Raw genomic sequence first — 18,281 nt, 5'->3', positions numbered from 1 at the left:
AAATATAATTGACTGAATTTGTATACAGCTACGCTCATTTATATATACTAACAAACAACCTAAAGCGCGGATTCCCTTACTTTATCTAGTCCTTTGACTAGATGTATGACACAAAACAGAGAAATGTAAAAATGCTGTCGAAAACTTCCAATTTTTAATTGTGAGTGCATTTAAATTTGTGAGTTGAAGGGAGAATTTCTTGAATATCCCTTGTATAAGCAAACACGGAGAAATCTATAAAAAATATTTAGATATTCTAAACAGAACCTGTAAATGCCCTTCCTAGAACTAAACTGCAAAAAAAGACAACGTTAACCTATACTACGATATATTATTGCAGATTAAGATTTTCAAACGAACCAGTATGCTCATCAGATGGCAATACAACAAAACCAGAAAACATTTTCTCAGATTTCTCTCTTATCGTTTCAATGTCACACCTTGTAAACATCACGTCCTCTCCATAGAGAATAAATGGAGCCCAAATAAAAAAGGATCGGTAATATTTTCTTTCGTGTTGTTGAAAGAGGTTCATTACCCTTCTTAAAGCTTCACAAACTGGTATTTCCTGAAGCAGTTCGCCGTAGAATGCTTTCATAAACTCCTTTGTAGCATCATCACTAATGGGCCATAGTGTGGCGAGAACAGAGCGAGCTCCAGCAGCAAGAAAAGATCGGGCTATACCCATGACACCTTCTGAAGAAATCTTACCTTGCCCTGTGTGACAACAGCATAGGACGACCAAGTGAGCTTGCAATGAAATACTCGTAATATCATTCTGTGTGAGGAGATATGAAGCTGGATTTAGAAGAGAAGAAGATGGTTCATTTAAAGAAAGGTCAGGAGCAAGAATTATTTCACCTCTCTTCGGTTCACCATGAGCAGCAATATGAATTATACTAGCACCACTTAAAAGTCCGAGAACAACCTGTTTTTTCGCTTCACCTTTTACCAGAGGCCTTGCTGCGAAAAGCTTTGCAAGACTTGCAACCTCTTCAGCCGCTTTGGGTAGGTCAGTAGGTGTGAAATCTGTGCCATACAAAGAAATCTTCCCAACTTTTTGATTACCAACAAACAACGCAAACCCGAGGTCAGAGTCATGGGGGTGTTCTTTGGTAAAGGTCAGAGTGTGTAATGAGGGCGTTACTTGAATGCTGTAACTTTGAGATAAATAACGATCATTTTCATCAATCAGGGACGAAAATGGTACAAAAAACAGTAGCCCGTGAGGAACAACAATGAGCTTATTTCCTTTGATGGCATCTCTTATCGGTTGAATAAGAAAATGGAACAGTTTTCGTAAAATAGTTTCATCACTGAGATGATCGGCGCTCGGATTTTTTTCCTGCAAGCCTGCAAACTTTTTTCGTTTCGACGGCTTGTTTGGCGGTGAGATTATGTGACTTTCAAAACTATGTTCATTCGCAAGTGAATTAGGTTTAAAAAATGAAGAATCTCGATTGACATTGACACTCGTCCTTGTGGAAAACTGAGTCATCAGGGACTCCAATGTATTCAATGCTTCATTTGACATTAGGCACTTAAAGGTAACATCACTATTCAAAACCCAAACATTCAGAGAACTTTTACTTTCAAAAGAAAATAACACCACTGATGTTTCATCACTTTCTACCCGAAGAATCTTCTGTATTCGCTCTATTTCTAGATTTTCCTCCCCGTTCTCGATTTTGCTCCAAACAGATTGTGCGTAAGGGAACAACTCTGTATCTAAATAATTTTCACAATGTTTTCTTTCAATAAAAAAATGGAGCTCTTTAGCTCTACCCAGATCAGTCACTAATAGTGCGGATTCATAGCGGCCTAGAGAAACAAAACAACTCGTTAAATCTCTCTGGGCGCTAGAGTGTATTCTTGTGAAGGAGAGTTTGTTTTCATCTGGAACCGTATTTTGGAACAGCTGTTCAAGAACTTTAATAGATTTTACTAAATATGTTGATGCAACATTATGCTGTCCTAAACGCCGATGAACACTTGCAAGATCATGATAACTATAAGACATCAGAAGCGACTCGCCAATATCAGTGCTTATTTCTAAACTTTTTTTACCATGTTCAATGGCTTTTTCATGATCACCCAACAGTCTATATAAAACACCGATGTGTCTATTGGCTTGTGCTATCGCTGATGGAATTCCAGTCGTATTGGCTATTTCTAAACTCTTTTTGTGACAAATGAAAGCCTCATCAAATTTTCCTAGTGAAATGTAACAAGATCCCAAGCTGTTATTGATCTTGGCTACTGAACTTTGATCGCCTTCTGCAATGGAAAATTCTAATGCTTTCTTGTAATAGCCAATTGCAATTTCATACTTCTTTTTGAAAGAACTAAAAATATTACCTAAACTGAAGTTGATTTGTGCCATTACTGACTTATCATCAATGGCCGTGCCGATTTTAAAGCTGTCATCCAAATAGCTTTTGGCCTTTTTATACTCTCTTAATCTTTGGTAAACACAATTCAACTGACAATTTGCTCGTGCTATACCTGCTTGGTCACCGACCGCCTTTGCCATCTCTAAAGATTTTCCGTAACAGTCAATGGCCTTGCAATATTGATCTAAATTTAAGTGAACACGGCCCAAATTGATACTGATATCTTTAATTCCATTTTTGTCATCAAGAGCGTTATATATGTTTAATGCTTGTTTGAAATAAGCAAATGCATTTTCATATTCACTGGAACCAAAATAGATCTGGCCTAAACGGCTATTACTCTCAGCTATTCCTTTCTGGTCGCCAATCGCACTCATAAGTCTTAACATTTCTTTGAAACATTGAACTGCATCTACATTTCTTTCTAGTTCATGGTAACAAATGCCCAAATTGCAATTGACCTTTGCTATTTGCTTTTGATCACCAATGGTTGCTCCCAACCCTAATTCTGCATTATAATATTCAATTGCAATTTCCCACTTTTTTAAACAACTCCCATAAATACTACCTAAAGCGCTATTGCTTTCTGCCATTAATAATTGATTGCCGATAGTCGTGCTAATATCTAAGCTGTCTTTCAAACAGCTAACGGCATTTTCATAGTCTTCTAATTTTTGGTAAACATCACCCATATAGAAATTGGCTTCTGCCAAACCTGCTTGGTCACCGACCGCCTTTGCCAACTCTAAAGATTTTCTGAAATAATCAATGGCCTGGCTATAATCACCTAAATTCACGTGATCACGGCCCAAATTGATACTGCGAAGTGCCTCTTCATTTCTTCCTGAAACACGATCTGCCATTGTTGAGCGAGAACCAGAAGCGGCGTTCATGTCGACAGCTTATTTTAGCATTTAATGCATTTGCGTGTTTTCTATATCTTTCTTAAGTCCTGAATATGAAATATTTCATAATACTGAAATGTCGTCTTATAATCACACCAAAGAAAAAACAATCAGGTAGTGTTTTTTAGCACGCAATTATTTCGTGATTCCAACTGGTGGTGACTTTTTCTAAACGGTTTTTACACTCAATACCTTAATTGTGGCTCGGATTCGTTTTCTTTATTCTCTATCTTTTTCAGCATAAAGTCGCCTTCCTCAGTCTAAAATTATATAATTTTTATTAAGATGGACGTCTTTACATGTGAACATATGCCTACGACGATTGTCGCCGGCCGAAAAAAGGTAGTTAACTTTTAGCTAGAGTTAGTGACGGGATATGCCTTTAATCAAGATCGTGTTTTTTTTTCTTTAACTGTGAATTAAATACCTCAGACGAAGTTTGGAGTTTCATTCAAGCAGACCCAAAGTATTTTTTGGTCTTTTTTATACTGCGATTAGAATTAGGTATAGTAGCCTCGCTTCTCTTTACGCTATGAAGGCCCATTTGCCGTTGAGTTAGTGGAAAGTTAGCCTAAACGCGTTTGGATTTTGATGTAAATCTGAACATTATTCATAAGTCAAGCAAAGTTAGTTGTCTTAACAACTAAAAGAATTATACACATAATTTGCTCCCAAAGAAAGCTAACTCTTACTTTATTAACCACGCTTGCTCTTGTCAGCTACCTCTGTAGCTCAGTGGCAAGAGCATTGCACCGACATCGCAAAAGCGTAGGTCGATTCCTGCCGGAGGACCTATAGTTGACTCAATTTTCCTCAACTGTTCCTGGCTTGAGTTTGAAGTGTGTGACATAATTCCACTCGAATTTAAGACCCTTTAACTCTTACTGTGCTTTCTATGTACTTTCTAGGAACCAAAAGCTTCAGTCCGAACACCCGCTTTCTATATCCTTAGCATGAAGTGAATTTTTTAAAGCAACTGTCAAATATTTAGAGTGTCCTGATGATATTAATTGATCAACATGTTTCTCCCATACCCAACATTTGGAAATTTAGTGTGCATGCATGTATTAAGCCCTAGTCAAACGAGAATGAAAGTTGATGAAAGTTGATGAGAGTTGCAACTCTGCTAGCGTCTGACCGCAAACTCTTACGCGCTCTCATCAACTCTCATCGACTTTAAACTGGTTCAAATTTGATAACAGTTGAGAGTTCGGGCACGTTTGATCGGTCATGAGAGTAGATGAGAGTTGCAAAACAGCTAGCGGTTCGTAGTAGTAACTGGCTTAGGAGAAAAGTACAACATTAATACAAAATAGTATTGTCATGAATAGTATGACTGCATGCATGGTTAACTCTCGCTTCTCAACTCTCATCAATTCGCATTCTCATTTGAACGGAGCTTTATTAAGATTTCTGAACTTTCAGCTCGTAAACAGTCTTCAGAGAAACTAAACTAATTAAACATTCCAAAATCCTTTTTTGATTTTCGTCAGGTGGTCTCATGTTACAACACATTATAATCATCGCATTGACGTTCAGCAACTCTTTTGTCTCCATTTGTTCGAACTTCAGTGTCTCTCAATTTACTACCATTTGTTCGAACTTCAGTGTCTCTCAATTTACTACCATTCTTCGTTGACTACTTTTAAGTCAACTTATTAAAAGGTGTAGGCATATACGTTATTCGATTCAATTTATTATTCATGCAAATTGAATTTCATATAATGCAAGTTGATAGATTTGTACTCGAGTGGCAAAGATCCTCAAATATGTGATTAAATACGGAAGAGATTATTGTGTGAAATGTGAATACATTTGAGTACGACATATTTAACAAAGGCATGCAAGAGAAAAGCACGGTCTGTCGTGCCATGTTTATTTGTAATGACGCAGTACCGTGGATTATTAACAAAGTGCAATTTGCAGAACATGCAAAGCATAAGTTCTTCTCACTCACTCACCGCGACATTGAAGAAATTTTCAAGACAGATTTCCAACGATTTCTCATAAAATTGACGTATGCAGTAGAATCAATATGATTGATAGCCGAAAGATCGATAGGAACTCGTTAGCTCGATTACAACGCTTAGCAACCGCCTTGTTTTTATTTAGTCTTCGAGACAGTGCATTATTCATTGGTCGAAATATTTGAAAGAATCGCTGGTATACAAAGTAAAAGGAGAAAAATTTAGCAAAACTATCTTGATTTTAAATTCCTTTTCATTCATACGGAGGGAAAACCGACTTAATTGCATCAATCGTTTGTCGTGTTTAATACAACCCTGAAAGTTTAATGTCTAACGTTTATTGTCTGTCATATAGTCGTACTGGTACCAGTCCCCAGCCGACCGCAACTTATAGTTTGAAATCTTGCACTTTAATAAGAATGTACGCGACCAAGATACCTTGGGCAAAATTTATCCTTCCTTTCCAAGTAAGAAAGTTTTAACTACCGAATAAAGTGTAGCCAATTGCACAAAACATTCGTTAATTTTCTAAAACTAAACAATGAGCTAGTGTTTGAGCAACACTTTATAACCAAGCAAATTCCATATGGCACTAACCGCAAGCGTGTCTTATTACATGGTTGCATGGAAGCGAGGTAAATATTTGCATTCTGATGCAAGTTATCGTTGGTGTAATAGACCACTTGCGTAATAGACCAACTTTTGATTTAGGCGACAAGAAGAGAATATCTGAAAAGAGCGTACAAAACCTGCTAAGTTTAGCTGCGAAATATTGTAAAGTACCGAAAATAAGCCAAACGAAGTTAGCAAACATTCAACGTGTACTTTTCTATTATGGTCAGAAAAGTGTATTTAACACTTCCGCCCGCAGTACAAAACATGATATTTAAAAATTGCCCACTTCGCAGTTCACATGGCTATATTTTCCGTAATACACGACATTTTGCAACCAAACTTTGCAATTATACTAATCTCAGTACACTCTTTTAAGCTGTGGTGATTAATTTCCTTCTTGTCTTAAAACATAGATCATAAGTTGGGCTATTATATAATTTAGACGGCAACATGCATTGTATGCGTGCAGATATAATAGTATTTATAGAAACGCAGGCTAACAGGCTAATTTAAAAGGTAGAAATATAATATATTGCTTATCATACCTATGGCTGTAGTTCGTTATCCCTACAAACTGATATATATAAGATTGCTCCGAGCAGCCTTATATTCGTGCAGGCGGAGCAGCTCTATTTCAGCGTTTTTTTTATTATGATGGTTTCTTTAGCACACGTACCATAGTACTGCGGTTTCATCTTATGCGAATGCGTAATGCTTCATATTCGCATTTTTATACGGTCTCAACTTTAAAAAGAATTACCATAAGCATAACCACGATACAATAAGGTATCACTTAATATTTTACATGCTTTTTAAACGTCCTCGTGGATAACAATCCGGTATGCAAGAATTTTTTATATTAAGAGGTTAAAAGGAAATGGAGGAATTCTTGAGACAGGATTTTTAGAAAAGCAAGCACACGTCTATGGCTGCAGTCGAAAGGGCTCGTTAGAATGTTGAAAACGAACGAAAAGAACCAACTGGAGAACTGGCTAGTGTTACATCATTCAAATTGGATATGTCAGATAATGTCAGGTGTGCAGCGTTAGAGCTCAGGGACCAGTTGTTCAAAGCTAGGTTAGCGCTAACCCTGGGTTAAATTTTAATCCAGTGTTTTAGTTTATGTGCTTGTGAACCACTGTTCGTTTAAAACTTTAGAATATATGACTTCTATTGGCCCAGAATATATTTATGAAAAGAGATATTCAATTTTGTAAACAATCGATTAAAAGAATGAACCGGTAAAGATTTGCTTTAACCCAGGGTTAAGCTAACTTGCTTTTGAACAACCGGCCCCAGGAACTCGTGCAGGGCGAAAGGTACATTGGGGAAGAAAGCAAATATGCTCTGTTGCGACTGATTGATCTCGCAATATGCCAAGCAATGAACGATCAAAACTCTAAGAAGCTTTATTTTTTCAATCAATTTGCTCACAAGTTGTTCGGCATTAATTTAGCTATATTCTTATATTTGTTGTGTAGCATTTATATTTTATTCCTATTTTTTTTTATTAAATATGTATTCATTTGCCATACCCACTGTCTCATGGATATATATATAACAATTCCGCATATTAGATTCACGTCGCCTACTGATCTCGAGGATGAAAGATTTCAAAATGAAATATTGAACTAGAAAGCAAGGCAGCTGCATGATAAATCTCAAAACAACTGCTCATTAAGAGACGAAAAAGCAGTACAAATTTTATAACCGGCCGACACAGACAACAGAATAAAAAACGTGAATACTTACCTTTCTGCCAAAGTAAAATATCGTAAGTACAGAGAGCGAGCAACCTCCCGAGAAGGGTGTTGGTGAAAGAAGTATAAGGTAGAAAAGTACTCCTTAGTACAACGTTTTGTAAACCCCAGAAATGAGCCTTAAACAAGATAACGTTGATATTTCGATTTTCTGTAAATATCCGAGCACAATTCATGCGCTTCGCCATTGCTTCGGAATTATTATTTGGAAATTATTGTTCACGAAGTTATATTTCCTTGCAGTCAATAGCAATGTTTCATGCTCTCATTTCATTCACTCATGTCTTGTCACAGATTAATATTAAAAAACTTAATATGAGAATATTGAAATCAAACATAAAAACCTTGATTAACTTTGCCTAAAATGTAAAGACATTGACTCTTAAAATAAACAATTTGATTCTTAAAACAACAGTGTATTATAAATATTGAAATAGCATACATGGGTAAATATTAAAATGGTGTCTTTGAGAGACAATCAAATACGACTAAAAGATAAAAAGTTAACTAAGATTGATGTTCATGCTTTTACTAATTATTAATAATCAATGATACTTTGGTCCTTCATAAAGGCTAGATTTTATGCTAAAATGTTTACTATGTGAAGTGATATTTATAGTGAATACGTTTATTAAATTACTATTAGTTGCTGTGTCCGACAGCAGACGGCGTGAGAAATGCATAAAAGAAGCTGTTATCGCGTGAACAAATGGAGGATAATCAAGATATCGCCACCAGTAGTAGGAAATTAAAGATCATGCATGCGGAGCAACAGCCGTGGTAGTGAAAGTGTTCTAGGAGTATTGTAGCTTAATTTAATGCATTTGCTGGGAGTTTTTGACACTGCGTACCTGATTCTGATAATATTTTTGCGATTTTTAAATTGTACCTCAATAAGGTGCAAGATAAGGTACAGATGGTTTTGGTCTTTTCGGTAATTTGCAGTAAGATTTCAAAATTTTAATTATTAACGAGGAAATAAACTGATGTGTAAATTATATAGGAACAATTTCACTGGCACGACTGTGACTTGCAAAAATTATTTGTTCAGTTAAGCTTAACTCTATGTCTCTTTACAGAAATTATGACCAACATTCCTTATAACCGTCTTGTGGATCATCATCTCCTCGTAGTTTCTGGCAATGCAACATAGAATCTTCGACGTAATTTGCATATCTCTTGTGAATTATCTACCGCTCGAATAAAACCACAATAATCGAGTTAATGATCTGCGAGTTTTGAACCAATACCCTTTGCACCATAAATCTATATATAGTATTCTCATTGCTTCGTGATTGTAGTTATTTTGCATCCTCCGAGAAAGTCCTCTTGGAATCGTTGTAAGCAATAGAGATTCATATTGATCATATTACCACACAATCACTGCTCACCAGATGGTAGCCATCGATGAGCCTAATTATCTTGTTTAGTCTTCTATCTTTCAGCTTATATCATTCTGCATTTTGCACAACACAGAAATTCACACCGTTTTTCGTTCTCGAGTTTAAGTTAATTTCTTCAAACATCGTCGCTCTTGGTTTACGTATTTTCACGACAACAGTATTTATGTTTTGTTAGGAATGTGCATTTGCGCCGAGTTTCCCCAGCAAAATTCACGGTATTTCATTTAATGGCAACTTGTGATTGTGAACTTGCGAAGAGCGTTTGAATAATTGTGTAAAATACGAGTTTTAAGTGACTCCAATCTAATACGGAATGTGTTCTTGGTAGATTTTCGTACGAATAATAGATAGACTCTGGCTGCTTCCAAGTTTGGGATGTGGTCTTTTTGTATGAGACATCAAAACTCGAATCATTTCATCACACTCGTTGATTCTCATTCGTGCAATATACCAATGCAACTCTGATGCTGTCTTCCACCAGATTATGGAATGTTGGTTGTATAGGTTAATGATCGTTTTTTCTTTAGAGAATACTAGGTGCTGTGCTATCTTACAATTTATAAATAGATTTTTCATGCGGCAAAAACAAAAATTTAAATTACTATACTGAATGTCAGATACCTAACATTAAAAATAGCATTAGTTAATTGATAATACTCAGAACAACAAAATATTTTTTCGCTATCGTTTCCATTTTTAGAGTTTCTACTGTTACGCGCTGCTGAGTTAGGTTTTTTCGTTGTTCTTGAGCAATTCCTGATTGTCCTCCATTAAAAATAAAATTTTTTAGGAAAATGCAATTTCTGAATTTGAAGTCGACCATACTGTTTTAAAGAACAGCTGCAGTGAAGTTGCTGTCTGCGCAAACGGCGAAAAGTATAGCAAAATATGTTATTAAATACAGTTTTTTTTTATTCCATGGACGCTGCATTCTCCAAGTATTTTTCAGATTTTTTTGGAACAAAGATGCCTGTGTATTGTAGGGTAAAATCCTACACACGGTACTAGTTCGTGTATCTAACAAATGTTGAATAGGACAATGTTTATAATATTCTTGTACGTTTGGATTGTGACACCAAATAAGTAAATTAGCTTGTATATAGGTACACCACGTAAGTATTTATTATTCGTACGTGGTGTACCTGCAAGCCAATTAACTTATTCAAGACAATGTTTGTTGGTTCGCTTTCTTCCAAATAATTTTTCGTAACATTTTGGTTAGCGCATGGATACTTGGTATTATTTCAGAAAATATTTTAATTTGTTCCTGCCATTAAATGAATTGGTTCAAAAAGAAGTTCGAAGAAAGTGCACGTTGGTTCTACCAGCTTGTTTTAAAAACGTCGCTAGCGGGTATTTAATGTTTTGACTATTGAACGTTAAAGTTTGAATATTAATACTTACGCCTGGAACGAAACGAGATTTTTCGTGGAGAACAGCGTGTGATGGAATCACTGATTTTCTAACGCACATCAAACACTGGAAAATAGCTGCTAATTGTTGTGAAAAATTACAAATACATGTCAGTTAAAACTTTTTGTCAAAACTGTGTCTATATACACGAATAAAGCTTAACAAAAACATTTCCAAGTCAAGATTATATAATGATTATCCACGATCTGCGTATACGTTAGCCCAACGCGGATTTAACGTTTTACACAACTTGGCGCTTCATGCAATGAATGAAATATAATTTTTAAACATTTACGCTCTTTTCTACCATCAGAACCATGCATTTTTTTGTTCTACGTGAATCTTGTGTTTATCCACGCTGAATTGCTAGAACTTCTTTTGTATAAGCAAAGACTAAGAAATCAACCCCACGTACGGATATCTGTCTAATAGATCCAAACAGAACTTGTAAGTACCCTTCCTTAAACTAAACTACAAAATACGAAACAATAACCTATGCTAAGATCTATTTTGTAAATCAAGATTTTCAAACGAACCAGTAAGCTCATCTAATGGTGGTAATACAACAAAATCAGAAAACATTTTGCGAGATTTCTCTTTTATCGTTTCAACATCATGTTTTTGAAACATCAAATCTTCCCCGAAAATTGTAAACGGAGCCCCACCTACAAATGATCGGTACGCCTCTTCATCGCGCTTTTCAAAGAGTTTCTTTGTCATCTCTAGCGCCTCCCTGACTGATGATTCATGCAGCAAGTGATTATAAAATGCTTTTATAAACTCCGTTGTTGCATCATAATCACTGTGCCTTAGTGTGGTAAGAACAGAGCGAGCTCTGCTGCAAGAAAAGACAGAGCTAAAACTTCAACACCTTCTGGAGATATTTCGTCTTGCTCGGAATGACACAGGCATAAAACAACCAAGCCACCTTTCAGAGAAAAGCCCTGAACATCCTGGTGCGTCAAAATGTCATTCTGCTTAGCAAGAGTCAAAGAACCTTGATTCGAGGAGACACATGGAGAAAGCATTATTGCACATTGCTTAGGTTCAATATGTGCAGAGATATGGATAATACTTGCCCCGCTCAAAAGTCCCAGCAAAACCTGTTTCCTGGCTTCGCCCTCCACGAAGGCCTTTGCTTTGAAAAGCTTTGAAAGAGAATGAACTTCATCTGTGGCTTTAGGCAAGTCTGACGTTGGATTACCAACAAACAACGCAAAACCACATTCGGGCAGAGTTTCACTGGATTTTTCTCTGATTGTTTTAATTACGCCTTTTGTAAACATCACATCATGTCCAAAGAGAGTAAATGGAGCCCAAATTAAATAGGAGCGGTAATCTTCTCTCTCGTGTTGCTGAAAGAGGTTCATTACCCTTCTTAAAGCTTCACAAACTGGTGTTTCCTGAAGCAGTTCCCCGTACAATGCTCCCATAAACTCCTTTGTTGCATCATCACTAATGTCCCAGAGTTTGGCGAGAACAGAGCGAGCTCCAGCAGCAAGAAAAGACCGAGCTATACCTATGACACCTTCTGGAGAAATCTCACCTTTGCTTGTGTTAGAACAGCATAGGACGACCAAGCGGGCTTGCAATAAAATACTTGTAATATCGTTCTGTGTGAGGAGATAGGAATCTGGATTAGGAAGAGAAGAAGATGGTTCATTTAAAGAAAGGTCGGGAGCAAGCATTATTTCCCCCCTCTTTAGTTCACTATGAGCAGCAATGTGAATTATACTTATACCGCTTAGAAGTCCGAGAATAACCTTTTTTCTCGCTTCAACTTTTACGAAAGGCCTTGCTGTGAAGAGCTTTGAAAGACTTGCAACTTCCTCAGCTGCTTTAGGTAGATCAGTGGGTGTAAAATCTGTGCCATACAAAGAAACCTTCCAAACTTTTGGATTACCAACAAACAACGCAAAACCGAGGTGAGAATCATCGGGATGTTCTTTGGTTAACGTCAGAGTGTGTAATGAGGGCGTTACTTGAATGCTGTAACTCTGAGATAAATACCTCCCATTTTCATCAATCAGAGACGAAAATGGTACAAAAAACAGTGGCCCGTGAGGAACAACAATGAGCTTATTTCCTTTGACGGCATCTCGTATCGGTTGAATGAGAAAATCGAAAAGTTTTTTCAAACTAGTTTCATTGCTGCAATTATCGACGCTCGAATGTTTTTCGTGCAAGCCTTCAACCTTTTCTTCTTTACACGGCATGGCTGGCGGTGAGACCATGTGTGTCTCAAAATTATACTCATTCGCAAGTGAATCAAGTTTAAAAACACTTCTCGGTCTGGAAAAATTCATCACAAACGCCCATATATTCGATGCATCATGTAAGCACTTAAAGGTGACATCACTATTCAAAACCCAAACTTTCAGAGACCCTTCATTTAAATCAAACGCAAATAACACTATTGAAATTTCATCATTTTTTACGTGAAGAATATTCTGTATTCGCTCTATTTCTCGATTTTCTTCCCTTTTCTCAATTTTGCTTCATATTGATTGTGCGTAATGAGACAATTGTGCATCGAAATAATTTTGTTTTCTTTCAATAGAAAAATGGAGCTCTTTAGCTCTTCCCAGATCAGTCACTAATAATCCTGATTCTATGCGCCCCAGAGAAACAAAACAACTCATTAACTCTCCATGAGCTCTACAGAAAAAACTTGTGAAGGAGAGTTTGTTTTCATCTGGAACCGTATTTTGGAACTGCTCCTCAAGAACTTTAATAAGTTTTACTAAATATGATGATGCCAGTTTATATTCTCCTAAACTCTTATGAACATTTGCAAGTTCTTCATAAATGCCTATTCTCATAAACGGTTCGCCAATAACAGTGCTTATTTCTAAACTTTTTGTACAATGTTCAATGGCTTTTTCATTATCACCTAACAGTCTATATATGACACCGATATCTTTGTTGGCTTCTGCTATCCCTAATGGCATTCCAGCCGTTTTGGCTAATTTTAAACTGTCTTTGTGATAATTCAAAGCCTTATCAAATATTCCTAGTTCACGGTAACAAGTTCCCACGTTGCCTTTGATCATGATTATGGCGTTTTCGCCCGCTGCTATGAAAATTTACATGCTTTCTCATAAAGTCAATTGCATTTCCATTTTTTGGATTTAAAAGAAATATTACCTGAATAGAAATGGATTTTTGCCATTAATGACTGATCACCAATAGCCTTGGCGATTTTAAAGCTATCTTTTATATAGCTATGGCCTTTCATTCTCTCCCATTCTTTCATAAATCACAGACAAGTCACAATTGGCTTTCACTATACCTGCTTGGTCACAGATCGTCTTTGCTATCTCTAAAGATTTTCTGTGCCATTCGATGGCTTTGCTGTATTCACCTAAAGAGCAGTGAACACGGCCCAATTCGTTACTGACATATTTAATTCCATTTTGGTCATCAATAGCATTATATATGTTTAAAGCGCGATTCAAGTAAGCAAATGCTTTTTCATATTCACTGAAAAAAGAATGGATGTGTCCTAAACGGCTATTACTTTTAGCTATTCCTTCCTGGTGGCCAATGGCGGTGAAAATTCTTAACGTTTCTTCGAAACATTGAAGTGCTTCTTCATTTCTTTTTAGTTTAATGTGACAAATGCCTAATTTCCATTTGACATTTGCTGTTTCCCCTGATCGCCCATTGCTTTTCCATTTCTAATGTTTTCTTATAATAGTCAATTGCGCTTTCCCACTTTTTCTTACAACGATAAAGATCACCTAGATTTCTATTCTGTTCTGCCATTGATGACTGATCACTAATGGCGGTGCTAATTTCTAAGCTGACTTTCAAATAGCTAATTGCCATTTCATAGTCTTTCCTTCTTTGATAAAATCTCCCCAAAGTCATATTTAACACCAGCTATCCCTTTCTGGTCGTCAATAGCGGTCATAAGTCTTAACGCTTCTTCGAGACATAAAAGTGCCTCGTCGTTTCTTTCTAGCTCAATATAAGAGTAGCTTAAACTGCGGTTGGCCTTTGCTATTATTTCTTTATTGCCAATTGCTGCTCCTAATTCTAATGTTTTTTTCCAATGGTTAATTGCGATTTCCCACTCCCTTAAGGAATAAAAATATTACCTAACTGGCGATTGCTTTCTGCCATTAAATACGTATCGCCAATGGTCGTGCTAATTTCTAAGCTTTCTTTCAAATAGCTAATAGCTTTTTCATGGTCTTTTAATCTTTTGTAAACATCTCCTAAATACATATTAGCATGAACTATACCATATTGGTTGCCGATTGCCGTTGCTATCTGTAACGAGTTTCTGAAACAGTTAATAGCCTGGTCATAATGACCTAAATTCACGTAAGCGTTTCCCACATCGATACTGTTTTGCACCTCTAAAGCGCGATTTGAAAACCTTCCCAAACTCATCTTAGCATCAGCTATACCTTTCTTGTCTCCAATAACGGTCATAAGTCTTAACATTTGTTCGAAACATTGAACTGCCTCTTCATTTCTTTCTAGTTGACAATAACGACTTCCTAAACCACGATTAACCTCTGCTATTCTCCCTAAGCTCAAATGGCAGTCGCATAAGTTTCTGTGGCTTACGGCAATGTTTCTACGATCATCAGCAGCAATACCTTCTTCCAAGCCTTTTTTTAAGTATTCAATAGCCCTTCTTTCTTCACCTGAAACTTCATAACAAGCGTCAACAAGCGCGCGAATATTTGCAATCCTTGCTTTGTCCCCAATTGCAGTACTTGCATCTAGAGCTCTTTTATAACTCTTAATGGCCTCTTTATATTTGCCTATTTCACAATAAACACGGCCTAAACCTTCATTGCTGATTGCTACTGGAAACTTATCCTCACTAAGTGATAAACCCTTTTTGAAGCAGTCTATAGCATTTTGATATTCTTTCAATCCAATATAAGCCTCGCCTTTACTTGTGTGAAGAGCGGACTCGAAAATAGCGAGTTCTAAATCTTCAATTTTAGTTAAACTAGTACTTTCAATGGCTGTTTCGTAACACTCAATTGCCTCTTTAAACTTACCTGATTTCAAGTTGTTATCTCCTGAACGTGCGATGCATGTAGCTATTTCGAGATGATTCGTCATTCTGATGTCTTCTAACTGCCCAATATTTAGCTCCTTGGGTTCCATCACACCTGTTGATTCACTTGTCTAAAAATTAATGTAGAGTACAACGCGGTATAATTATTAAAAATGCATTTAAACAATTATATATAATTATTAAAAGAACCTTTTTAACCAGGGATTAAAACTATATGAAATTAGATAGAGATGAAATCAAATGCAAGGTTTATTCCTGTAATTTGATCTGCATTCGTCAACAGCCTATAGTCTGGTGTCAAACTTCGCGTATAGAGCTAGTAAGGCAGATCGAGTTGCGTGTCAAAAACAAGGGCTAAAATTCAATATAGTTTAATACAAACAAATATTTTACATTCTTGTAATTCGATTTCGAAAAGTGGCTTCATTTTGCAGTTATTTACTATTCCTAGATGGTCTCTAGCGGCAGTACATGACTACATGTCTCCAAAGCTAAATTAAAGCAGTTAATAGCCTCTTCATAATTATTATTGGTCCAATTCAAAATAAGAACGGCCTAAATTTTCGTTGCCATGTGCTACTTATATCTAATCGTCGCTAAGTGATACACTTTTTTTAAGCAGCCAATAGCTTTTGTATATTTTCTCAACTGAATTTAGGTATGATATTTTCTGCAGTGAATTGCGGCGAGTTCTGCATAATTTTCAATTCCATTGCAACTTTTAACGCCTATTCCAAATACTCAATTGCCTTCTTATACCAACCTAACTCCAAATAGTCATCTTCCAGAAAAAATGCGCTAACCTTGGGTTGAACAGTGTTTTAAGGGGCTGTTTACATGAGCCCGGTTACCCGAGATTAAACGAAGCTTGAGATGATTTTGAGGTATTGAAATGAGCACATAACATGATCCTGGCCGTCGTATAATCACCGCAACAATAGCATGTACTTGTTTGGTGTCATAAAGACTTATTTCAATACCTCAAAGTCCTCTCACGCTTCGTCGAATGTCGGGTAACCGGGCTCATGTAAACAGCCCCTAAATCGGTGACTTCTATGAGTTAAGAAAATATTTATGAATAAAGATATTCGACTTTGTAAACAAGCAATTAATGTGAAGATTCGCTTTCAGATAAAACAAACGAAGACGCTGTTCTTGTATAAGAGTTAGATTCGGTCATGAGAAAGACAATACTGTGAAACAGAAGCGCAGGCAACTTTTTTCAGAAGGTTATTCTCTTCCATCTGCCATACTAAAATGTTCCGCGTCGTTATAACTACGTATTAACACTATACAGCTGTTCTACACTTTGTGAGGACGGGGGGGGGATTCTTTCTGATATTTTAGTTTAAAGTGGTTTACCTCACTAAAAATCACGATTTATGCTATTTTAAGAATTTCAACGGTTGCAAACTTTTTTTTTTCCTGATTTAACCTGATTTTTTTTTCCAAAAAAAATATATAAAGAACGCAAGAATAAAACGAGTTTTATTACTAATTTGGGTTTTACCGTGGGCAAACAAAAGGGGTCGATTGACTTATTTTATTGCTTCATTGTTCTATTGTATTATTCTCTATGAATATACCAAACGTTTTTCGTCGCTTTTCTTAGCAAACTAAAATTCTCATTCTTCATTTCTCAATAAAGAATCAGTTTTGATGACAGAGGAAGTCGAACTTAAAAATTAATTATATCAATCGACCTTTGTTGTGTACAAAACAATCCAGTGACTGTCCGTCATACGATCACAAATTAAACCAATCTTTATTCAACCAGTGTAAGGGATAAGACATTCATAGATGGTTTGAAACCTTCCATGTCTCGTAATAAAGATACTTAATTAGAACGTACTCCTTATCTTTTAAAACTGTTTTAACTATACCCAAGAATGTCAACAATTTACAAAACATATCTCCATCAAATTCACCAAATTTACTGCAATTCTTTGAACCTTACATTCGCGTATTTACAATTAGTGGGATTGTCAATATTCACTTAATTCACTGGTTAGCTGGGATGCCTTACAATCTTTCATTTGCGGCTTTCAATTTTAAACGAAAGGTTGAAAACGTAATAATATAAGACAAACAAGGACGCGGCTCGTTTTTGACTGGATAAATCAAATTAAAATCGATCGTGAGAAAAACAATTCAGTGAAAAATAAAAGCGCAAGCAATTTCACAATGAGAAACTATACGTCCTACTTACCTCAGATATTTTTCACCTTTCTATTCTCTTTCACCTTTCATATTAAGATGTTCCACCACAGACTAAAATTATTTCGTATTGTCACTCTTTTTATAGTTGTTTTACAAAGAGCTGTCTTTGAGAGGTCAAGGGAGGACATTCCGTGAACATTCAGTTTAATATGAATATTTAGTGTTACGAAACGATTACGTTGTTGAAGAAGCTGTCGTTGTTGCTAGACCTATCACATTGCTGGATTTTATTTGCCCGTGCAAATTATGCAAATTCGCACGCGGGAATAAAAATCCATACTATTCATGCGAGGGGCAGATTGCGACTAATCGTACAGATGCATGGGCAAGTTGTCCTTGACAAGTTTTCTTGACCAGTTCACTTGCTGGTGTGTATGACAAACAAGTTTTCCTTGCCAAGTTTTATTGACAAGGTTTACGATAATATGAGTATATTATTTTTATATTAATAATTTATGAGGCATGATAAAATGAGTATACGACCGAATCTCAAAACAAACAGAAATGATAAAACTCCAAAAACCCTCTTGATTGGCTCGAAGATTGTTGCGCTGTCCC

The 18,281-nt window shown here is 36.3% G+C and overlaps 2 protein-coding genes across 2 annotated transcripts; both read right to left on the bottom strand.

Annotated features, from left to right (window-relative positions):
• Nucleotides 1–331: 331 nt before the first annotated feature.
• LOC114523958 (tetratricopeptide repeat protein 28-like) lies at nt 332–3,286 on the bottom strand. The gene has a single exon (XM_028545025.1). It carries the CDS (start codon nt 3,284–3,286, stop codon nt 332–334), a length of 2,955 nt encoding a protein of 984 aa, XP_028400826.1.
• Nucleotides 3,287–14,539: 11,253 nt separating this feature from the next.
• Nucleotides 14,540–15,592, bottom strand: LOC114523956 (G-protein-signaling modulator 1-like). Its single transcript, XM_028545024.1, has one exon. The coding sequence runs from the start codon at nt 15,590–15,592 to the stop codon at nt 14,540–14,542; it is 1,053 nt and encodes a 350-aa protein (XP_028400825.1).
• Nucleotides 15,593–18,281: the final 2,689 nt, after the last annotated feature.

The sequence above is a fragment of the Dendronephthya gigantea genome, unplaced genomic scaffold (genome assembly GCF_004324835.1).
Source record: "Dendronephthya gigantea isolate DGI-Jeju-01 unplaced genomic scaffold, DenGig_1.0 000029F, whole genome shotgun sequence".
In the NCBI taxonomy this organism is placed as follows: Eukaryota; Metazoa; Cnidaria; class Anthozoa; order Malacalcyonacea; family Nephtheidae; genus Dendronephthya; species Dendronephthya gigantea.
This window is presented reverse-complemented; position numbering and strand designations above follow the sequence as displayed.